Source organism: Oryzias latipes, chromosome 4 (genome assembly GCF_053564925.1).
Source record: "Oryzias latipes strain Hd-rR chromosome 4, Olatipes_Hd-rR_3.1".
Taxonomy (NCBI): Eukaryota; Metazoa; Chordata; class Actinopteri; order Beloniformes; family Adrianichthyidae; genus Oryzias; species Oryzias latipes.
This window is the reverse complement of record NC_136240.1, coordinates 25,234,103-25,258,026: the sequence shown is the minus strand read 5'-3', so window position 1 is coordinate 25,258,026 and position 23,924 is coordinate 25,234,103. Positions and strand designations below refer to the sequence as shown.

Sequence of the window (23,924 nt, the reverse complement as noted above, 5' to 3'; positions counted from 1 at the left end):
CAGATTTTTGTAGAACTTCCGAAAGGCAAACCAGACTGACACTAATTGTCAAAAATTTAACAGAAAATAGTAAAAAAAAAAACTAACTTTTTTAACACAAAGGACAAAGACAAAAAAAGAGAAATTCACATGAACTTGTGAAAACTTTATTTTGTAGCAAAAGTAGCTCTGTTGTGCAGTTTGCTTTTGTCAACAAGTGTGTAACACTTTTCTGAGAACATTCGTTAAGCTGGTAAGACCCACATCTACCCACCACTGCAGCACCACTCTGGACCCAGAGAACCCAAACCTGGACCGTCAGTGTTCAGAAATAATCAGAAATCATCTTTTCTCTCAGAGAATATTAGTACGCCTCAGTGACTAGGTCACTTTAAAGTATTAAACTCCTAGGAGTTAGTTAAACAGTTACTAACTCCAACAACAGTAAGGCTGTCAGCCGTGGAGAATCGAACGTAGACACCGAGTGGTACCGTTTCATCGCAGGACTAACGTCTAACAAAGCGGCCAAAGTGCTTCTTCTGATTTTAGAGATGGTAAAAATCATCGGGGAAGGTTTCAACAGACTGTTATAAAAATTGCATCGCGTTTGGGGGGCTTTTGGATTAATAGTAGAAAACAAAGAGATTAACAAAACAGTCTGTGGTCCTGTTGGGATGTGTGGGCGGAGCTTCCCTCACCCAAACAGCAGTCAGAGTGGCGTGACGTAGTAATCTTTCTGGAAGCTGTGCGCCTGCTGGTTGTGCGTCTGCTGCTGCTCCTGCTGCTGCTGGATGATCTGCCGGACCTCCTCCTCCAGCTCCGGGGGGATGATGAGCTGGTCGTCGGGGTCCGGCTGAGCGGGGGCGTTGAAGTAGCCCCCCTGCTTCCTGACAGGGGCGTCGGCTGCCTCCTCGATGAGGTCCTGGTTTCTGCCCTGACAGGCGACGGAGCCGTTAGCTCGACCCCGGCGACCCAGAGTCCCCTGGCCAGAGTCTCCCCCGAGGCAGGGAGAGGATGGGGGTGCCGGGGAAGGGGTGAGGGCGGAGAGTGATGAGGGCGGCTCGTTGGCGCCGGACACGTGGATGTGAGTGCAGTCGTGGCGCAGCAGGCAGTGGACGTCGGCCTCCACCTCCACGCGGCTGCCGTTGGAGAACACGCCGGCGATAGGCTCCTCGTCCTCGCTGTCCAGCCCGTTGTCAGACAGAGCGCCGGAAAACTGTCTGTGGAAGCCCCCGCCCCCGTGTGCCGGTCTCCTGACTGCGACGCGCCCCGCGGGGTTCAGGGGCGCCATCTGCGATTCGGGCTGGGGCGGGGGCTCCTCAGACGACGCCGTAGACCCCACCTCGCTGCTCATCTCAGACGTGCTGAACTCGCTGCTCAGCTCGCTCACTGTCCCGGAGGAGGTCGGCGGCAGCGAGATCCCGGCGTCCACGCTGGACGAGGAGTAGGCCAGCGCGGCGGGGGGAGCACCCGGGCTGGGGGGTGGGGGCGGCGGCTCGCAAAAGCAGCAGCAGTCCTCGGTGATGCTGAGCTGCACGACCACCGCGCAGAGGCTGTCGGAGCAGCCGTAGCTCTGGGCGAGCGTCACCAACTTCTTGGCGGCAGCCAGAGCGTCTGGGACGTTTCGCACCGCCTCGATCGCCTCAACGGGGGACAGCAGCTCCCACAGGCCCCGAGTGCCCAAGAGGAAGAACTCGTCCTGAGGTGTGAGCGTCACCGTGGAGACGTGGGGGCGGGGCGTCACAGAGGGGCAGAGGAAGGAGTAACCCAGAATCCTGGTGGAGTCGGTCACACCGCTGACTTTGTTATCCTGTGCAAAAAAAATAATAATAAACTTAATAACTAATAAACTAACTTAATTAACGAAGCTAGAAATTCACAACCATCTCTGTGTAAGTTAAAAAAAGAATGCAACATTAATTTAAGAAATGCTAAATCTGGTAAAAAAAATTTGTAAAAGCTTCAAGTTATTCAATTCTATGTCTCCATGGTAAAGGAAAGCGTTCAAATGTTAATGCTAGTCTAAGATAGTGAGGCTACGCTGGGCAGGTTTCTGATTTACCACAGGAAGTCTAGCGTTTTATTTTGAAATTCCAGTGCACTCTCTCTAGGCTGCGTCTGAAGTTCCTCACTACTCCCTGGTGACTTACCTCTGTGATGATGGCGTTATGCTGCCGGACTCTCCGGTACTCCTCCTCCTCTCTGACGGTGTGGACGTCGGAGAGCTCCACGGCTCTGCCGTCTCGGCACAGCACCGCCCTGCACCTGCCCACGTTGGCCGCCTTCAGAGTAAAGCAGCCGCCGCCGTGCTCGCCGGGAGCCGTGGGGTCGTGTCTGATGTGACATAAAGCCGCCGCCCCGCCCATTCTCTGGCCCGCGGTGCCCAGTTTCCTACATGGGGGGGAAACAGACGTGCTGCAGCGACAGGAGCGTTTGAGTCAGAACGCAGGAGGAGCTGCAGGTTTACCTTTGCATAGTGAGGAAGGTGTTGCTCATGTAGTCCTCCTGCCTCTGGCCTCTGTGAAGCTCCTCTGCCAACACATCTCCCATGGTGCACTGCAGCAGGTGAGGCACCTCGGCGTTGCGGTCGCCGTCGAAAACCCCGTAAAGAGCTTCGCGGAAGCCGCAGAAGCTGTCCTGAGCCAGAGCGGCCACGCACAGCCTGAATGGACAGCATTCTTTTTCAAAACAGCGGACTTTGCAGACACAGCTGCATGCTCCATCAGGGGCATGCGTGCAGCTGCGGAGCATGCAACTGCGTCTGCAGAGCATGCAGCTGCATGCTCTGCAGACGCAGTTGCATGCTCCGCAGACGCTATCCTGCAGATCAACAGTAAACAACCCTCCAGGATTTACTCCATCAAGGCAAAAAGCCTCACTTGTTTCGGACTCCAGAAGCTTCGGTGTAGCCGTGGCTCCAGACCGCGGGGGCGCCGTGGTTCTCGCTCGCACACTGAGCTGAAGGAGACGGGTCCACCCTGAAACAGCGGATATTGCTGCAGGAAGGAAAAAAAACCCAAAAAAGTCGGATTAGGCAAGCGGCCGGGATGTGTTGGAGACTTTCCATAGAGATGTTTGTGTTGGCTCTCCGTACTTCAGGAGCTCCAGGCTCTTGTGGTCCAGGTTGAGTCGAGGATTTCCTGTGAGGTCGAGCTCCAGCAGTTTGGGGGGAAGCGTCTCGGGCAGCGTCACGTCGGTCAGCTCGTTGCAGCTCAGATCCACACACTGATAATGACAGAAGACCCTGAAACTCACAGCAACACTACACTTCCAGGTTTCTTTGCCTCCTTTATGCCAATATTTAACCCAAAAAACGGAATAAATTCCGGAAAAATACTAATATTTTACGAACAAGTGAGTTTTTTGACCAGTTGGTCAGAGGAATACCATGGTCCCTAAACCAGGAAGTGTGTTATTCAAATGAAAAGAAACTTGGTCCGTGTGACATACTTTTACTGTCCAGGAATTGTATTTATTAAATGTTTAATTTGGGGATTAAACCCACACCTTCTGGTGAGTTAGAGACCCACTCCGTGGTCTACAGGTGGATACATCAGAATGGAGCGGAGCGGGGAGATTGTGACCCGCCCAGCGTACCATCCGTTTTTCAAACGGGTTTTTTCTTTTCTGCTCCTGATTCATTTGCATAAAGAAAAACTCAAAAAGGCTAATTTCAGCTTCATAGTCTGAAATATCTGTCAAAAAACTGCCCCAAGAACATGTTAAAAAATCCTAAAACACAGTTTTCACAGGAGTGGGTGTCATGGGGGTGCGGTCATGCGACGGACCTTGATCTCAGGCAGCTGCAGGACCTCGGGGAAGGTGTTGATGCAGTTGGAGTGGGCCGACAGCGTGTGCAGACGCTGACAGCTGAGGATGGTGGTGGGCACGGACCTCAGCCGGTTGCCGCTCACGTCCAGCTCCTCCAGCAGCTCCAGTCGAGCCAGTTTGCTGTCGGTGGAAACGTCATCCCACATACGGTGTCACCAAGGAGAACGCTGCTGTTTTGTAAATATGGCCGGAGGTCTCAAGGTCACCTGGCGGTGAAGGTCTGCAGCTGGTTGTAGGCGAGGTGGAGCACCTTGAGGAGCCCGTGTCCGGAGAGCAGGGCGATGCATTTGTCCGTCAGGCTGTTGTTGGTCACGTAAAGCTCCTCCAGGCGGCTGAAGGCGTCCTCGGATGTGCTGGCCGCCGGTAGATCGACCATCTTGTTGGCCGACACGTTCAGGTAGCGTAAGCTGTGGCGACGCAAAGTTTCAAATGATAAGAGACGTTGAAAGAAAAATGAAAAACAAAAAAACAAAAAGGAGGAGGAGGAGGAGAGCACCTCTGTGCTTTGATGAAGAGGTTGTGTGGGAGCTCGGTCAGCCGGTTGTGCTGCAGGTCCAGAACCTCCAGCTGAGAAGACTCCAGCCTCTCTGGCAGCTGGCACACATCGTTCCAGCCCGCCAGCAGCTTTCTGAGGCTCCCGCTGGACAGCAACCTGCAACGCCACACCAACACAGCCGCCTCAGCGAGTGCAGGAGAGGCTCCACAACAGCCTCTGAAGTCCCTCTGAACTCCAGACCGAGCAGAAGCAAGCTGAGAAAAGCTTCACGCCGAGTCGGTTCCGTCTGTGCAGAACCCTAGAAGAACCCTGATCATGTTTCCCCGCAGTGATGGAAGGCAAGAAAACAATCAAACTAACCCAAACCGTGCTAAAAAGGTTTCATTGATCTCCTTACTGGGGATCTGCAAACATCTTTTATAAAGTCTAAATCTCTGCTCACTTCCTTTATTTTTGAAAAGAATAATATTTCACAAATAACAGCTTTTATGGTTATTTCCCAGGCGGCTAATTTGCTTTTCAATGAACTTTATTTAAAGTTGTAGCAATGAAAACAAAACATGAGGTAATGACATCATCAACAGCTGATGATTTAGAAATCATTTAATCAGAAAAATGCCTGTTAGGGCAGGCTATAAAAATCAAAAAATAAATAAGATCAATGTTGATCTTTACTTAAAACAACAAATAATCAAAACAAATAATCCATGAATTGATTTTCCGTTAAATTCAATTTTAGTCTTTTTTTTCAGGTAAATAAGTTTCTTTTAGTTAGTTTTTAAAGCAAGAATTCACATTTTATGAAAAAAAATCATTTATTTACTAGTGTTTTTCATTAAAAAAGTGAATATTTAAAAGATCATTTAATATTGTATTGCACTAAGTGAGTATTTTGATGTTAGTGATATCCACCTTTTATGAACTCCATTTTTTAATAGAGTGAACAGAATACTAACGCTCACTAAACTGTGGGGACTTAAAAATGAAAATGAAAAATGTTTTTGTTTTTTACAGTGCACTGTCTCCTGCATCCTGATTGGCTGTACACTGCTGTCAATCAATTTCTGCTCAGTTTGTTAAACTTAAACAAGTCTTCCATCGCGATCAGATATTTGTTTTCATTCCATAATACTGGACTTCTTTTTTTTAATCAAGGTTTGAACTTTGAGAATTTAAACTAGAGAAAAGTGTGAAAATGTTTCTGAGAAAAGCGTATTCAGTGTTGAGCGAGGGGTTTCACAGCCTTGAAATGTGCAGATTTCACCTGATGCGGCTTATTTTTAAATTGCAACTCCCAGAATAAACGAGGGACCCCTGTTTTCTCTACAGATTGTTCTCTTTTTAGGAAAAAAAAAAAGGTTCGGTGACTCTTTTACCCTCCCAGACTGTTAAAAACGGAACAATCTAAAAGCTGCCTTTAAATCAGTCTGATACGAACCAGTGGGTCACATGACCACACTTATCCAATCAAAGCCTCCTTACCTGTTTCTTGTGTGACACCATTTCTAAAGACATTTTCACGAACATCTTTTAAACTAATTTATTTGTACTCTGACATGAGACTTTCCTCCATTTTGCTGGATTTTAGCTTTCTCTTGTTTGACATTCGTTCTTCTGTCCCTAAACAACACTCTGGTGAGTTTGAACTAAACGCCTTCAGCTGTAAAATACCAACAAGAATCCCTGGTGAACCCTGTTTGTTTGTGGTGCAGCTCACCAAACAGGCAGCTCTGTGATGCAGTTGTAGTTGATGTCCAACACCTCCAGTCTGCTAGTTTCACAAACCCAGTCTGGAACACTGCTCAGTTTGTTCCTAGAAAGAAAGAAAAAAGAAAAAAAAGCTTTTTAACGTGACCTGCTGGCTTTTAAGACCCACTCTGAATTGTGTTTTTGGTTTTTCTAACACGTTCTTGTAGCATTTTTCTCATGATGGAGGATATATATTAATATATAATAATATATTATATAATATATAATTAATAATAGGCCTGCAGTGAACAATATACTGCAAATTTCTAATTGCATATCGCAAAAGACAATGAAAGTTGCAATAAATGGTTACCTTAAAAGTGATAAATCAATCTCATGGCAACTTGAAGCATTAACGAATCAAATCAATCCCTTTATGCATATGACCAATCAGATGGAGCCCTATTATGTTAGATGCTCGCCTCCTATGTCGACGAGGGTCATTTGGAGAATAATTTTTAAACTATTGCAATGAAATGGGAACGATGTTTTTGGTTGCTTTGCTCTTTGTTTATATACAGCAAATTATATTGTTGTCGCAATATTAATCACTAATCAGAGTTTTCCTCATACTGTGCGGCCCTAGTTAAGAAGCTTTAAATTCTCTCGTGAATCAGGAGCAGACGATAAAATGCTGTTTGAAAAAGTAAAAGATGTAGGCGCCAGAGTCGACAGGCCACAAGCTCCTGCTCTGCTGGATTCTGATGCATCCACTTGTACTTAACTAGATCCACGTACGTCTTTGTTTTCCTCGTCTGGGCTGGTATCGGGATCAAATCTTTACAGCTGGATAGCTACGATATTGCTCACCATTTTTATGGCACCGGTAATATTAGGTTGGTGGTGTGAGCTAGCAGGAGAGCATTTAAACAGATATGTGACGGGAAGGGGGGGTGGGGTTGCTCCACACCCACAAATCAGAGGTGAATTTCTAATTAACTACTGCCACTCTGCAGTAACTATGTCCTAGAAGCAACACCATAATTATAATTAAAAGAACACTAGAAACACTTTTAAAATAGATCAAAAGAACATTGCAGTGATCCAAGCTCTCATACCTGCACAGATCCAGAAAGGTGAGATTTTCCGGTGCAGGCTGGATCTCCAGCCGCCTCAGCTCTGAAGGAACAAAAGCAGCAGCATGACTCGCTTTCTCATTTACTCCGTCGTGCTCCTGAAACAATTCGAGAGCATCTGTACCGTTGTGCGCGGCGTGCAGGCTCTTGAGAGCGTGGCCGCTGACTCTGAGGATGGACAGAGAGTTTCTGTCACAGCGGAGCAGCTCCAGCCTGGTCAGGCACGTCACGTCCAGCTCTTGCAGACCCGTATCTCTCAGGTCCAACTGCGTGATGTGAAGCAGCTGCTCCGAGTCGGCCACAGTCACCTCCTGAAGGCGGTTCAGCCTGAGCAGACAGAAGGTCACAGAGACACAAACATGCTTTCGCTTCAGTGTTTGGACAGCTGAGAGATGAACACAGACGTCATCACGATTCATTTATGCATAAAACACACCGACAAGACAAGATCTCACCTGAGATCTACGTAGTGAACAGGCAGCCACTGCAGGCCAGCCACATCCAGCACAGAGAGCTGGTTCCCTGCCAGGCAGAGCCGTTCCAGGCCTCGGAGTTTCTCCAGGACGGGGGGGACACAGCTGAAGCTGTTGAATGACAGGCCGAGGTAGGTCAGGCCCTCCAGGGAGCTGAGCTCTGTGGGCAGCAAGCTCAGAAGGTTTCCATCCAGGAGGAGGGTCTGCAGACTGGAAAAAACACATGAAGAGATGTTTTTTGAGGCTTCTAAAGGAAAAAAAAACACAAAGCACTTCTTTTTCTGAAAAAAAAAGAGGACATTTTCTATTATTCTACTCTCAAACAACTTCAAATAGTCTTTTTGTCGGAGCCTTTGGGATCAACATCCCACTTACTTGTGCATACTTCCCACTTCTGCTGGCAAACAGGAGAGCCGGTTCCCAGAAAGGTTCAACTCGGTGAGCGAGGGGATATCGCACAGGGAAAGCGGGAACTCGGACAGAGCGTTGTTGGACAGACTGAGGCTTCTCAATTTACAAAACCTGAATAGAAACACAGAAACGCCCCAGGTGAGAGACTTGCAGAGCCTGCTGTGAGGACACTTCGCTGAAAATAAGACAGGTTTTTGAACAGAGCTCACGTAAAACACAAAGACTCGTCTGATATTTGAAAAACATCAGGATTATCCCCAGAATGTTTGATCCCATTATGTGTAGATCTGTCAAACTTATGGTGTTATCCAAAAGAACATTAGTGCAACAGTCAAACATGGTGGTGGTAGTATGATCATCTGGGCTGTTTTGCAGATTAGCTTAAAAAAACAAAAACAAAACATACATTAGGAGCTTTGGCAGAGAAAGTCCTCTGATACTTTGGTGAATTAAAACATCACCACCAAATCAGAGTCCCTGATTGGTCAAAGTTTAACCTGGTTCAACTTTCAACTAAAGTTCAAGGGCTGCACGTTTTGTACGTCGAGCCCAAAAAGGGTCTTGAAAATGTGTGAATGAACGTCACTCCAAGTAGCTGCAATCATCTTTTCATCCAAACACAGAAAACAATTATACAGGTAAAACCTTCCAGAACTACATTCTGAAGTTGTAACAGTGCAAACCAACAATCAAAGTATAATTTCCACCATTATAAAAGCAATTCGATCAGATTCAAAAATCCAAATGCAACACTCTGTGAACGCATGCAAACCCCCCCCCGCCAAACGGAGACGTGGTGATCAGTGATTGACATGTAAGCGCAAGAGTTTTGGACACAGAAGACGTGCATAAACTGCTGTTTACATACACCAAAAATAAAAAGAAGCTTCAATCCTTCAGACATGACAAAGACTCACCGACAGTCATCATAAGTGGGGTTAAATTCTGAAACAAGCCATGTGTCTACAGTCACAGCATGTGAACGCTCAGCTGGACGGAAACAAACCCGGTTCAGAGGCGGGTCAGGGGTGGAACAGCCGGACCCACGTCCTTCCGAGGAAAGTTACCATCAGGAAAACACAGAGCTGCCAGGGAAGCCGGTGTTTACATAGAAAACAATGGCCGCGTGTTTGTGTTGGGTTCCAGCACGTAAATGTCAGGCTTCAGCAAACCTCCTCAAGAAGTCAGAATTAGGAGGAAGAGCTCCTAAAGCCGTCTCATCGAGAACGGATAGAGCTGCTCCTCCAGACAGTTGAAGCTACTCAACAAAAGATGAGTGAGCAGAGATCTCGTTTGCCCCTCGGCTCAACAGCTGTCAACACAATGACACCAACAGTGTGTGTGTGTGTGTGTGTGTGTGTGTGTGTTGATTCGTCTCTCCAAATCTAAACAATCTGCAGCTGACAGAACACCAAGTAACCCGATGAGATCTGAACCGCAACAAAACGTTTGAAAAATCTGTTTTATTCCCCAACACAATCAGAGGGTGAGACAGAAGGATCTGTTCATGTCTGTGCAGCAGAAGAACAAGCTGCTTCTCACCTCTCCATTACTTCCTCAAAATATTAAATGAAGTTAAATTAAACCAAACTGCGCCTCCTAAGCTTTAGAAGAACCACAGAGCAGCCCTGAGGTCAGCTGATGTCAAATCTCTCCTCACCACTGCAGCTCTCCTTGAATTATTCAGACCGCTTGAGCCCCCCCCCCCCAGAACACACACAAACACTGTAACTGGATCGCAGCCGCCTCATCTCTTCAGTTCTCGCTCACAAAGCCCAGCGGGAGCCTGGAAGAAAACATCATTTGGTTTGCAGCCTGGTTTATGGAGAACCTTTCGTGAGATTCAAGATTCAAAGATTTAAAGGGTTTATTATCATATGTACAGTAAAGAAACGGGTTTCCCTGCACAATGAAATTATTTCTTTGCTGTCTGCTCCAAATGCCAAACGTATAGAGGAAACAAAACAATTCACTCACATCATACACACAAAAACACAAGATGTTGAGTGGCAGTTGTAAAAGTGCAAATGTGCAAAAGTGACAATGAAGGCGGGGCTTTCAGCAGCATCTGGATCCATGATGGGGGGAAATATAAAATCGTCTGCCAACGATGTTTTATTCAGAAAAACAAAAATATTCTTGTTACTGCAGTAGATGTAAAGCCTTTGTTTGGAATATGAGTGGATCTAAAATAAGCTCTTTATTTGGTGCATTTAACTGGATAAATGTAAGAGCCAAATTTTGACAGGTTGCTTTGGCATCATTTGGCCACCAGGGGTCCTCGCTCTTTTAGACTGGAGCTTCGTAGATTTAATGCTTCAAATTTTGCTTTGACGTGGACCAAATTCTCTGCAAGACGCTTGTCCAAAAGTCTGTCTATAAACCTGAAGCATGTGGGATGAGCTACTGCTAACCTTTATTGTCCAGGTGCTCATTGCTACTAGGAAAAGTGAGTTGGGATATCAGGGTTGAAAAAGTAAATGTCGAATCGAAAACATTGACCAAAAACAAAAAAACAAACCAACCAAAACAACATGCAAGCTTCGAGTGTGTGCGCCGTCTCACCTGGTGAGTGCCGGGACTCCTCTATGGGGGGACATGAAGTTGTTTTTGAGGTTGAGGTGGGTGAGGTCGTGGCTGTAGAACAGCTGGGGGGGGAGCTCCTCCAGACTGCAGCAGGACAGATCGACGGAGCTGACCCTCTGAGAGGCGATCTGACACAAGAAGACAAAACGCACTGAGAACGCACTCTCACACTTCAGAGAGTGTTATCAGCAAAAACCAATGCCATCATAGTGAATCGTTGTTTCGGAGGGTGGGGGGCGTTACTGCTGCTTTTGCTAAACTCCCAAACCGCCCTTCACCAGAAAAAAAAAAATACACCAACAACCTTTCTGATGAGGATCAGATGAGTGATCTGCAGGTGATCTTCTGAAGAACACTAAGGGCTTTTCTTAAAGGGATGAAGAGCTGACCAACATCATCTGACTAAGAAATTCCATTAAGGCTGAGCAGCTGTCTGCCTGAGCACACATCAGTGAGGAAGACTAGTTGGAAGAGCAAAACCAGCTGTAACATGAGTGAGGCGGTTCTGTTACAACAGAACGGTAAAAATGCTTTTTCACAATTCAGGGATTTAGATCATGAAGATGAAACAAAGTTTCAGCAGCATGGACAGCTTTTTTCTGTAGGGATCCATAGATGTCTGCAGTTTGAAAACATTCTAAAAAACATTTTGGCAGATTTTAATCTTTGATTTCACTTTCAATGCAAAGGTATTTTCTTTTTACTGATCGTGCTTGGTCATTTTATCAATCAGACTGTGAAATAAGGAATCCAAAGTGGAGTTAGGGAGCTTCTTCGCTTTTGTTTTTCCTGCTGATCTGTGATCAACACTTACGTTTTATGCTACGTTCACAATGGGCATGTGATGGGCGTTCAAGAACCCCTGGTCAGTGTGCAGTGTTCACTCTGGACTGTCGCTACCTTATACGAGTGCATGTACCTACAGTCGGAAGAGGCTAGGTGTGAAGTGGCAAAGCAGTGGAAATTTTATTTCACTTCTTGCTCCTGGCTTTTTCTTTCACAGCTCTATTCCCAAAAATGACAGACTCTGTCATAGAATTTAAGGCGGGAACAAACCATAATTATCAAACGATTGGTACTTCCGTGAATTGAAAAGGACGCCACCCATACGTCATTACCAAACCAGAGTCCCTGATTAGTCAAAGTTCAACATGTTTGATTGTCAATGCGTGTTCAACGGCCAAAAACAGTCAGAAAAACTTGCGTAGCTAAAGGGGGAAAACGATAGTTTAGAACGCAAAAGCCCAAAACGTCCGTAAACGCGTGTTTACAAAGACTTTTTATTGGAAGTGGTCGCTTGAACGCATGTTGCCGAGGCTAGTTTGCATGTAGCATTACTCCTACTCTCCAAAACAGCCGTTTACTCTGTAAGCTAACTTCCAGCTCTGTAAAAATGACAAAAAAAAACGAAGTTTAGATTTTAAAAAAGATTTTTAAAAGTCTGGCAAAATGAAAAAAAAACGTCAATAAGTTTGTGAATGAAACTTGGATTTTGGAAGAACTCTGGACTGGCATTCGCCAACTTAAAAAAAAAGAAAAGGCAAATTACCACTTAATACTGATCCAGAAAGTTAAAGAGCACGACATTTATGCTGTTTTTGCTGAAAGTTAGAACTGATAAAGAGAGGCACATATGTGGAACAAACTGAAACTATTCTGTTGACAAAAGGAAAAGAACTTGGCGTTTACAGTTATCCGTCCGAAACAATGCAAGCAATGAGAAGACGGCAGAAGATAAGATAAGCCCCGCCCCCTTGGAATGTACCTTTGAGGCCATCCTGTGCCAGCGCAGGTGCTCCGTGTACGAGTCATAGCTGACGTAGTAGGTCTGACTCTGAGGACCGGCTGAGCTGAAAGCCAGACAGTGGCTGTGCCGCTTCACCTCCTCCACCTGCAGCACACAACAGCCGTCAGTTCCCTCCGCCTGCATCCCATTTGCAGTTTCTACGGCTGTCCTGGTGCTTGACCATTTTAAACGTTAATGAACCCAGCAGAGGGGTTTCACCTTTGACCTCCCCTCCCCCCATCAAATGGCTGTCAAAAAGCTTTAAAAACTACACATGAAATACATGTAATCTGGCAAAAGAATGGACAAGGAAAAGCATTTCCAAATGACTAAAAGTTTATAAAACATTGCAATAGTCCTTCGTTTATCATAACGTTCTAAAGATACCCCCCAATAGGAGGAATCCATTATTTATAATAATTCTAGATGTTTTAAAGGCTGTTAAACTCCTCACTACACACTTTATATGCTTTATACAGACGGACATGAACATCTTCACACTTTTCTCTCTTGTTTAAACTCTCAAAGCTCAACCTTTGTGGAAAAATAGCTCCATTATTATAGAAGGAAAGCAAAGATCTGCTCGTGATTGAAGATTTACGTACATTTTGGAAATTTTAACACGTTTTGTACAGGAGACGTGGCCCAGAGGACGTTGATTGACAAGGTCTACATCCAATCAGGACACAGTGCGACCCAAAAGAGTGGAACTGGTCTAAACACAGATTCCTCCACAAACATTTTCTCCAAACAAAAGACTTCCACTACATTTTGCTCTGCAGGAAGGCACAATAAAAACACTAAGATCCAGTAGAGTTTGGGTTTGAAATGAAAGCTGTTTCTCCGCCACTTCTGCTGCTGCTTTGTTGGGGATTCTTCCCCTTACATTCACATGAGGATCTGCAGAGTGTCAGCTTTCAGCAACACCACGCTTTTGTTTGGGGTTGAAGCATCTCATCCCTGGTGGAGGCCTTCTGCAGCATGCCTCCTCTTTTTGCATAGTTGTTGCTAATCCGCTCAGAGGTGGATTTGTGTGTTTTTTTGGGGGGTGAAAATGGTTTTAATGAGCATTAAGCTCAGTTGAGCTTTCCCCCCTTCTTTGGAGGATTGTGTGAATACATTCTACTTGGCTTCCTATTCTTAGGACTGGTTTAAAAATACATGTTTTTGAAGTTGCAGTACCAGGGACCTTCACAGAGGTTCATTTGAATAATGCTAGCTTCACAGAATAATTCTAATGTACATCTAGGAATATCGTTTATTGACTTTTTCTCTGTTTTGACCAATTCTGTGAGAATAAATCTTGACTTTTTCCGTCACTCTCTTATAAAACTAATATTACCTGTTGTTTCTTAAAGACCCACTCCCATGAAAATGGTATTTTCTGTGTTTTTAACATGTTCATTTGGCATTTTTCTGATGATGGACAGACCCGTACTACGGTGGCCCAGAAGGGTCACAACCCAACAGATTAACTTAACACACAACACATTAACTTAACACACAACACATTAACTCACAACACAACACATTAACTCACAACACAACACAATAACTCACAACACAACACAATAACTCACAACACAATAACTCACAACACAACACAATAACTCACAACACAACACATTAACTCATGGCCCAGAAGGGTCACAACACAACACATTAACTTACCTCGCAACACTTTAACTCACAACAGAAGTAAAGCAGCAATTGAAGTGCTTTTATTCTGAAATTTCCACTAGGCTGAGCGGCTAACTGCCTAACAGAAAGTAACGTCACAGTGAGCTGTGGAGGGAGCATGATTTTTTTTGGTTTTAAATTTGCGGGTAAAAATGGCTTTGGCCGGGTTTGCATAATTTGGGCTGTTTTAGGGTCAGTTCGGCGGGTTTTTCCCCTCATGAATATATAAAAGTGGACTACGTGAGGCCGTATGGCTGTTGAACTTCTATGTACTGAAGCTCGGTAAACGCACCAGGCAGAGACGCTTAACGGGCTCTGTCATCTAACCTGTTGTTGGGGGGGTGCAACGCCCCGCCTCTTAGAAATTGTGTTCTTTAAAGCCTGACACTGCGGCTGCGTGTAGGAGGAGATACCAGCTAAAGTTATGGTCCGATCGCTACATGGATCGGTGTCTGTGTTTATCGATCCTTTTATTATTAGTCTGAACTATCTTTTATTTTGAAAAATCCTCGGATCGGGTGCTAAATCAGTCCAGTAGGGGGAAAAACTCAACGAAAGCTGTGTATTCTTCTTTCTCCTGATCTAATAAAAGGAGGACAGTATTGAATATTTCTTCAGCGGACCGGCCTTCTTTCATTCATTTTCTTAACCCGCTCTATGCGGCTCTTTCTTCCGTGTGCAAGGCCGGAGCGCGCCGACTATGGTGTCAACCTATGATGACCGTATTTTGCGCTCTCTGTGTAGGATACACTGGAGGAGCGCGGGGGGAAACATTTCTCAGCTCCAGAAGATGTGAACAGATGAACAGGTAGAGAGGAAAAGCAGGTAGAGAGGCGGGGGAGGGGCTTTGGCTTCAAACTCTGTCAGAGAGATGCAAACACGGCGTCAGATTTAGATGCAGCTTTCACTGCAGGAGTTGAAGCAGAGACTTTCCCTGGGCTGATCTTATGATCTCAAACATGGAAACATGATTACCAAGTAGAACTCTCCAAAACACTAAACCCCATCTCTCCACATTCTTGGTGTCTAGTGTTGCTGCGGAGTGTATGTGTGTGTGTGTTTGTTTGTGTGTGTGTTGGGGACCGCACGCGCCTGTGTGAGAGGAGGGAGCCGAAGAAAGGAGAGGAGAGGAGCGCGTGTGCAGGACAGAGAGGGGTGTGAGAGCGGAGGGAGGAGTGTGCGTTCATATTGTGTGTGTTTAGAGAAGAACCGTAATAAAGAGAAAGTTTCTGGCAACACTGCTGCTAGCTGCTCCTTTAGAAAAATCATGCTCCCTCCACAGCTCACTGTGACATTACTTTCTGTTAGGCAGTTAGCCGCTCAAATTTCAGAATAAAAGCACTTCAATTGCTGCTTTACTTCTGTTGTGAGTTAAAGTGTTGTGAGGTAAGTTAATGTGTTGTGACCCTTCTGGGCCATGAGTTAATGTGTTGTGTTGTGTGTTAATGTGTTGTGAGTTATTGTGTTGTGTTGTGTGTTAATGTGTTGTGAGTTAATGTGTTGTGTGTAAAGTTAATGTGTTGTGTGTAAAGTTAATGTGTTGTGTGTAAAGTTAATGTGTTGTGTGTAAAGTTAATGTGTTGTGTGTAAAGTTATTGTGTTATGTTGTGAGTTAATGTGTTGTGTTGTGAGTTAATGTGTTGTATTGTGAGTTATTGTGTTGTGTTGTGAGTTAATGTGTTGTGTTGTGAGTTAATGTGTTGTGTTGTGAGTTAATGTGTTGTGTTGTGAGTTAATGTGTTGTGTTGTGAGTTAATGTGTTGTGTGTAAAGTTAATGTGTTGTGTGTTAAGTTAATGTGTTGTGTGTTAAGTTAATGTGTTGTGTGTAAAGTTAATGTGTTGTGTGTAAAGTTAATGTGTTGTGTGTAAAGTTAATGTGTTGTGTTGTGACCCTTCTGGGCCACCGTACAGACCCTATGAAAACTAAAAATCTCTGCAGAAACTGTCCTAGAAACCCAGACAGGTTTTTTATTTTAATCCAGAGATGATGGGGGGTGTCGCTGCGACGTCTATTGATAAGAGCAGAGAAAGAAAGACGCTCCAGGTGTGCACGGAAGGGAGGCAGAAATTACCTTTCCCCCGATGAGGGGGAGGATGTGCATTTTGCCGGTGTGGGCGTGCTTGACAGACGAAACGATGAGGCAGGTTCCACTCAGCGTGACCTGCCGCTTTGACCAGCGGTTCACCGGCAGCGCCAGCTTCCCTTTCCTGACGTTGAACACTCCAGAGAGCTGCACGCGCTCAGAACCGCCAACGCTGCGAGGCTTCCCTGCAAGATGGGGGGGGGGGATAGTTGTGTTTAGTAAAATCAGAAATCCCTCCTGGGTTTGTTTTTTAAAAATCATCTTTTAGCATGTGTTTGTTCGCATGAATACTTTTAGCAGTGGATTTTGGGAATCGACTCCTAGTTCTTCTCAGAACGCAGCGGGCTGCTAGAGGGAGCGGGCTGCTCAAGCGGGATTGTTGACATAGAAATGAACTGTAATCAGCCCCCCCGCCCGGCCCCGCCACTAATATGCAAAACGTCGTCTGAAGTCACCGCTGTGTTGAAGCTGTCAGCTGTAACATGCAGCTGGGAGCCACAAGTGAAGGGACTGAGGCGGAGGTGAGATCAGCTGATTATGTAACGTCTTACAACAGCAGCACCTCCAACCTGCTGCCTCCTCCTGTGACTTTCCCAGCTTTTACCCACTGACTGTATGGAGAATAGGACTGAGTGACCCCTCCCCCCTGGCGTTCCAAACAGGATGTACCTGCTGGTTCCAAGAGGCCAAAGTCTCATAGACTTCTATATGTTCTTCCTAATCTGATTATCTTTTTAATTGTAGTTTTTTTTCTTTCTTGCAAGTGATTCAAGTTATGAACCGACTTATCAGATGCCTCAAAGTGTGTGGTCTCCAATCGAAACGTTTGACAGATTCTCCTGAGCCCGCTTTCAAATGGGTGCCTCTCAACAAGGTCACTCCTAATTGGTGAGAGTGGTTGCCATAGAAATGACACAGTCCGATTCGGACCAATCGCTGCTTACTGACTATGTCTGGTTTCAATATGGCGGCGTCCGAATTTTAAAAATCCGGCGATCGAATTGACTTCATTTCGTTAGAGCAGTAAGTAAGCCATTCTCTATGGCTAACGGTGCACTCACTCAGTCCAGTTCTTTAATACAGTCAATGGTGAGTCCGAATCAACTATGAATCTGAATTTTAAAGATTCAGATTAAAGAAAACAAGATCGTCATAATTTTACAAAGTTTTTAATAAAATCTCTCAAATCTTAGACTGGATTCGCACTGCAGACTAAAAGGACACAACTAGGATCATTCTATCCATAATTTCTATTTTGAAGAGGTTGAAAAACGCGAGATTCCATCTTTCCTATTCAAGCTGCGCTCATGCAGAAGGCTATAGAACAAACTTCTGATGTTCTGGTCAGGTTGAACTTTAGCCTACAGCCTTTCTCATTTGTGTCTGGGTGCTGGTTCAGTTTGTTTGGCTGAGCAGTGCGGACAGTGTTCACTTTGCTTTTTACACCTGGCAGACCAAATCAGCTGGAAATGTCCTGCAGATTCAACACCTGCTTGTTTGGAGACGCTCTGTAGAACCAGTGCTAACCAGGAAGTACCACAAGGCATTTAGAAATAACAAAGCAAAACAGTTTTTCGTGTTTCTGACTAAGTCCTCTCATTCCCTACCCACTCCTAGATTATGAAATGAAATTTTACAGCATTTTTGTCGTCAAACTGTGAACAGTTGCTTTTTATTAAAACGCACAGTGCCTCAGCCTTCAAAGAGTTTAGGTGAGCTTTAACACCTGACGAGGAAGCCACAACAGCAAAACACACTCCGTTGGTGGACACAGGCCAGTGTGAATCCACTTCAACACAGAATCCAGAATGACTGGAAAAACCTCGGAAACAAAGCAGAGCTCTACAGAAATCTATTTCCTAGTTGTTTCCTCATCAGGTTTTCAAATGCCTGTACCGGAACTGTATTATCTGCCACATCCCAACAGCCAGCTCAGTGTTTCTGCCCAAATGAGTTTCAATAAAGACGGTAAGGTTGCGCTATATTGGACGCGTACAAACATATGTTACCTGTTGCTAAAGTCAGAACCAGCTTTTTTTTTTAAACATATTTTTGTCAATGTTACATCAAGCTAGTGGACTGCACAGTGACATAATGGTTAGTGCTATGCCCAACAGTGAGAATGCTCACCTAGGACCTTTCTGTGTGGAGTTTGGAGAGTTTTCAACTCCTTCCTCCGACAGTCGAAAAACATACTTCATTGAAGATCCTAAACTGTCCCTAGGTGTGTGTGTGTGTGTGTGGGTGTGTGTGTGCGTGTGTGTGTGTGTTTGTGAGCCCTTATGACAGACAGGCAACCCTTCCAGGATGTACCCCGGCTTTTACCCAGCTTGGATAGGCTCCAGCAACCCCGTAACCCCAACAGCGATTCAGCAAATTGTGACTTAGAAAATACACTAGGCGGGCCTCAAACTTCCCGCTTCGCTCCATTCTGATGCATCCACTTGCAGACAAATAGATCCATGTACATTTTTTGTTTTCCTCATCTGACTTGGCATCTGGTTCAAACCTGCACGCCTGGATAGCTCCATTATTGTTCACCATTTTATTTACACCGGTAATATTAGGTTGTTGGTGTGAGGGGCTGTAAACTAGAGAGAGAGAGTGTAGAGAGATGGATGACAGGACGTGGGGGCAGGCTTGCTCCACGCAAAGTCACGGCCACAACTCAGAAGTGAATTTTTAATGAAGTACTGCTGGTCTGAAGAAACTATGTCCTAGAAAACAATACAGTTTTTTTTTTTAAATTTTGCCTAAAAACAGCATAATCATAACCAAAGGACAACCAGGAATGCTTGAAAATAGATCAAAAGATGATCGGAGTGGGTCTTTGAGGTCACCACAATAAACAATGTAAATTCTTTGTCAGTTGGACCGCAGCTTAAGATTTGAACAAAACCCATCAAGAATCAAGAATGAATGCAGATAAAAAGCAGAACTTTGAATAAAATATTGTTTTTTTCCCCCAATAATCAGCTGATTACTTTATCAGTTAGGGTTAGTTTTTGAGTGGCATAAATGTTAAAGTCTGACTGGAAATTTTCCGGTTTGTTTAAATGGTAAACACAACAGATGGTCTTGTTAGAAACTACACAATGAGGCCAGCATCCACCCTTCCCTGGGTGTGATGTGTTAATGTATACATGCCCTTTCCCTCAGTCTGCTTCCCTGAATGGGCAACATCCTGTCACAGATAAAGCAAAAAGTAAACAAATATTTTAAAAAAAGAAATAAAGAAACACACTCTTGAATCTTTTTCTTTGCAATCCTTAAAAAAAATGAAGTCCATGAAACAGCCAAGCTGCAAGTATCAGTGAGTCGGGTCTGAAGTATCGCTCACGTTTGCCCGTGTTCAACCTTGCGGAGTAGAGTGGCGACCTCTGCGCGCTGCAGCTGCAGCCCGCTCAGACGCAAAACACTGAGGAGGTGAAATCCGAGTTCCTCTGAGGTTGCTTTTGTCTTTCAGTCAGCACACTGAGAGTCTCTGTGATGGAGAGAAAATGTGCACGTGGCAGTGTGCAATCTGATGGGTCAAAGGTTTTTTTTGTGTGTGTGTGTGTGTTTGGACACACAAACACCAATCAGACAAGTTGAAAGTAGAATTGTCTGGTCATTTAGGGTATGTTTTTGAAAAGCAGAAATGAAACACATTCCTCATTAGAGGCTGAGATGAACGACACTCCCCCACCTCATGGTCTCATGCTGACATGCAGAACCTTCAGGTCATGCTCTGTTCTTCTACATTACAGCAGAGGAGTTAAAGTCCCACGCCGATCATCTTTAGATCTATTTTAAAAGCGTTCCCAGTGGTCTTTAGGTATGATTGTGCCATTTTTCGCCGAAATGAAAAAAACAGTTTCGTTTTCTAGGACATACTTTCTGCAGAGCGGCACAGGTTCATTAGATATTCGCCCCCCCGAGTTGTGGGCGAGACTGTTGATGCGGAAGTGAGCTTACGTTGATATCCCATCATCTCTCTATTTACACTTTCTTACAGCCCCTCACACCCAGAACCTAATATTATCAGTGCAACAAAAAGTGGTGAGCAATATAGGAGCCATCCAGCCATACAGTTTTGATCCAGATGCCAGCTCAGATGAGGAAAACAAAGACGTACGTGAATCTATTTGTCTGCAAGTAGATGCATCAGAATGGAGCGAAGCAGGGAGCTTGTGGCCTGTCGACTGTAGCATCTACATCACGGCTACAGACTTTTTCCGACTGCATTTTTTCGTCTGCTCCTGACAGGATCTGAATAAAGAAATACTCAGACATTTTTCATATATGTCTTCCATTGTGAGATAAATACTACAAAAAACATCCTAAACACAGCTTTCTTTGGAGTGGGTCTTTGAGAGGAGGAAAAAAAAACAAGGTCAAAAAACTAAATCCAGTTGTGCTAATCCCACACCGGATCACTGGTGTTTTTCCAGCCGCTTACCCCACTCCGCATCAAAACAGGGTCATCAATAACAAAAACAAAAACAGAAGGATTTTGGTCACCTGTGTTATCTCACTAGACTGCTCGCCCAGCGGCTGGAGTGGGTTTACAGGCACAACACTGCCTTTTGTGCGAGTGGGACAATTGAATACACTCGTTTAACAGTCCCAGTGACCAAACACAATGCCGGCACTCACGGTACACTGAGAATAGGCGAACAATGAGGGAGTCAAGAGCGGCTGAAGAGGCTTCCAACGGCTCGGCGAGAACCGGGTGGACCCAGGACAGAACAGGCTTGGGTTTCAGCAAAGACGTCACAAGAACTCACCGAAGTAGAAGCGGATGAGGCAGCCGATTTCGGCGTGCATCCCCTCCTCCTGCGCCCTCCATCCGTCTTCAAACCCGAGGTTAGACAGGTAGTCGTTCAGGATCTGCAGAGGCCGCTCGTCGTCCCCTAGCCGCCGCACGGCTCCCCCATGCAGCTGGAGGAAGAGGGCTGGAGTTAGGCTGGAGCTGATGGGCTCTGGCCACACTCGGTCTCCTCCAGGGATGTCCAGATTTCTGCTGGTCAGGGGGCGAGTCTGGGAGCTGCTGGGACAAAGAGGGGCCCGTTTGACCATCTTGGGGCTGTCTGTGGTGTCACTAACGTCATCATCCTGCCTGGTGGCTCGGTCAGTAGCAGCAGAGGGGTCAGAGGGTGCTGTGGAGGTTGGCGGGGAACAGGTGATGTCCACTTCATCCGAGGAACTCTCAAACGGGTCAGGTCCTTCTGTGGCGCTGTCACAGTTCGCACTCAGGACCGAGGAGTCGGTACCCAAACCCAGACCATCGCTGAGCGAGTCTCTGTGCTCTGTACTTCTCTGTCCACTTGGGCTGAAGTCCTCACAGGTGCTGCTCTCCATGTCTGAGCCAGAATATGCCCCGTAGCGGTCTGCAGCACTCGCATCCACACCAATGTCATTCAGGCAGATCTCAGAATTAGAGTTACGTGCAGTTTTTCCATCATGCATCAAGTTAGAGGTGAGATGACCATTCTCCTCTGATCTGGGGGTCCTGACATCCATGTTCTGAATTTGACACTTGCTGCAGTCAGTTTGTCCGTCTTTGCATGGGTCGTTTGGGTCAACTGCAGCTGGAGGTTTGAGTCTCAGTACAGCCCCAGCTTTGCTGCCATCGAGTCTACCAGCGATGTCCCTCGCAGTGGTGTCCACGGTGCACAGCACCGGCCGTGGGTGTGAGGGCATGAGCCAGTCGTGGACGTGAATGCAGCCGCGCCGGAGGTCCGATCTCACCCAGGATTTATCCGCGGCCTGGAGCTGCTTGGACTGCTTCTGCCGCAGGAAGGTCTTCCTATCCAGGCTGAGGGTGCTCAGCGGCGAGGCTGACGGAGCCGGGCTGGCGGCCTCAGCGGAGGACGCCCCGGGCGAGCTGGTGGTCGGCGGAGCCCCGAGAGACAGATTCCTCTTGTGTCTGTGGCGCCTCCTTCCCAGCAGAGAGTTGACAGATGCGCTGCTGTTTGCCGACGTTAAAGTGTAAACGTTACCGGACTTCACGGCGGGAATGCTCATGTTCTTCGCCGCGCCACCGATGCTGGCCACCTGGTTTTGGTAGATCCCGTTCCTTATCGCAATCTGCAGAAGGGAGGTGGCTCCCAGCCCCTTCCCAAAGAGTTTGGCTTCCGCGCCTCCGCCCTCATCCTCGCCGATGGAGGGTCTCTTCCCAGCGTGCTGTGGTGATAATCCGCTCGGTTTCACGGAGTTACTGTCACTGCCAGAGTCGGGCGTCCCCTGCGGTACTGGCGAAGCCGATGGAGCCCCAGAACTGCTTTCATTCGTACTTTCCATGCTCGTTGAGTAGCAACAGCCGGTCCGGTAGCAGCAACAAACCGCAGGTGAACGTTAGCCTGCGTTAGCTTCGAGCAGCTAGCTCGGTCTAGGTCGTTTCTCGGAGTAAAAGAGTGTTAGCTCTAGCATGCTAAGGTGCTGCGCATTTCCCCAACGGAGTTATCCCGCTACATCATCCCATTTTACCGGGCACCGGTTAGCTCTCTGCGCGGAGCCAACCTGCTGGTCGAGAAGCGAGAGGAAGCTTTTTTAGCTGTTAGCCATTGACAAGAGAAGTAGCGACTATTTTTACAGTAGAGCCCCGAAGAGGGTGGCGGTCAGCGACACACTCTGGACAGGGCGGGGCCTTATTGGATATGAATTATGATACGTTTACGGTTAGACAAAGCTCGGAATTTTCAAATTTCATCCCCTGACAAGAAACAATTCCTGCGAGTTCCTTAATGTTTTGCATAGCATAGTTACAGAAATCACGTTGCAATTGCATTTCACGTGTTTTAAATATAAAAGCAATAAATTTACGATGTATTAATATTCTTCCGATTTTCCCAGCATAGTGTCCCTTTGTTAATTAAAAACATTTACTATGAAATCTAAACACTGACTGATGACTGTTGCAAGCAATTTTAACATGCTGAAAAAATGCCCTTGAAGGCAACACTAACAGTTGTGACAAAGCAAGTTTGTCACTCGCAGAGGTAAATATAAACAATGACACTGCATTTTTTCGTAGTAAACCTTACATATGCATAAAAAGGGCAAACATAAATTTACTTAAAAAAAGTTTTCTTAGGTCTATTTATCAAGGTGTAGATGTTAAAATGATGAACATTACATGTCCTTTAGCGCCACCCACTGGAGAGAAATAAAAAATACAACTTCTTTTATTATTTTAAGAAATGCATTTTCAATGCCTTAAGTGTGATTAAACTTTTACAATATTGTTAATTGTTTGAAAGAATGTTTTACTAGGAAAAAAAAACATTTCCATAGTAAGATATTAAAATAAATGTGAACCATTTTAACAGATTATTTGTACTTTGGTGGCTTGTTTTTCTTTTTTGCAATATTTTTCCTATTTGGGTCATTTTATTTAAGAATCCACATTTTTGACATTGAAATGTTTATTGTTTTTAGGAAATTAACTTGATATATGGGATCAAAATTAAGTTACACTATTGTAGCTAAAACCTTTGCTTTGTTTGTTTTAAATTATTATCTGAATTGTTAACAATTGCAGGGGGTAAAATGTTTTATACTGATCCAGAAAGTCAAACATCCTAATTTCATTAAATCTAATAATGCTTTAAATGTGCAAATTAAACAAAAAATGAAAATAATCATAATCAGGGGATGTCTTTTTCATTTTTTTTAAACCTATTTGTGTTCTTTTTCAATGAAACACACAGTAAACTTTTTATAATTTTACTATTAAATTCAGATAAATTGCATATTAAACCATTTGAACAGCGTCTACTTGTGTCTGG

At 45.3% G+C, this 23,924-nt stretch overlaps 1 protein-coding gene across 1 annotated transcript; it reads right to left on the bottom strand.

Annotated features, from left to right (window-relative positions):
- Positions 1 to 130: 130 nt before the first annotated feature.
- Positions 131 to 23,886, bottom strand: LOC101166954 (PH domain leucine-rich repeat-containing protein phosphatase 1). Its single transcript, XM_023954400.2, has 17 exons — positions 20,922 to 23,886; positions 16,141 to 16,337; positions 12,367 to 12,492; positions 10,581 to 10,729; positions 7,980 to 8,126; positions 7,587 to 7,814; positions 7,256 to 7,458; positions 7,114 to 7,174; positions 6,024 to 6,119; positions 4,307 to 4,462; positions 4,017 to 4,217; positions 3,768 to 3,930; positions 3,074 to 3,204; positions 2,859 to 2,975; positions 2,447 to 2,641; positions 2,130 to 2,370; positions 131 to 1,789 (listed from the first exon to the last, which is right to left on the bottom strand). Exons 1-17 carry the CDS (start codon positions 22,435 to 22,437, stop codon positions 689 to 691), a joined length of 5,028 nt encoding a protein of 1,675 aa, XP_023810168.1. The 5' UTR covers positions 22,438 to 23,886; the 3' UTR covers positions 131 to 688.
- Between the last annotated feature and the right edge of the window lie 38 nt (positions 23,887 to 23,924).

What these genes read in the sequence shown, in the direction of transcription:
- LOC101166954 (XM_023954400.2), bottom strand. Translation starts at nt 22,437, where the DNA reads ATGGAAAGTACGAATGAAAGCAGTTCTGGGGCTCCATCGGCTTCGCCA. An exon ending in CCTCATCCGCTTCTACTTCG is followed by an intron (nt 16,338 to 20,921) that starts GTGAGTTCTTGT and finishes CCCATCTTGCAG; the next exon opens with GGAAGCCTCGCAGCGTTGGC. An exon ending in CCTGCACGCCGCGCACAACG is followed by an intron (nt 7,175 to 7,255) that starts GTACAGATGCTC and finishes TTGTTCCTTCAG; the next exon opens with AGCTGAGGCGGCTGGAGATC.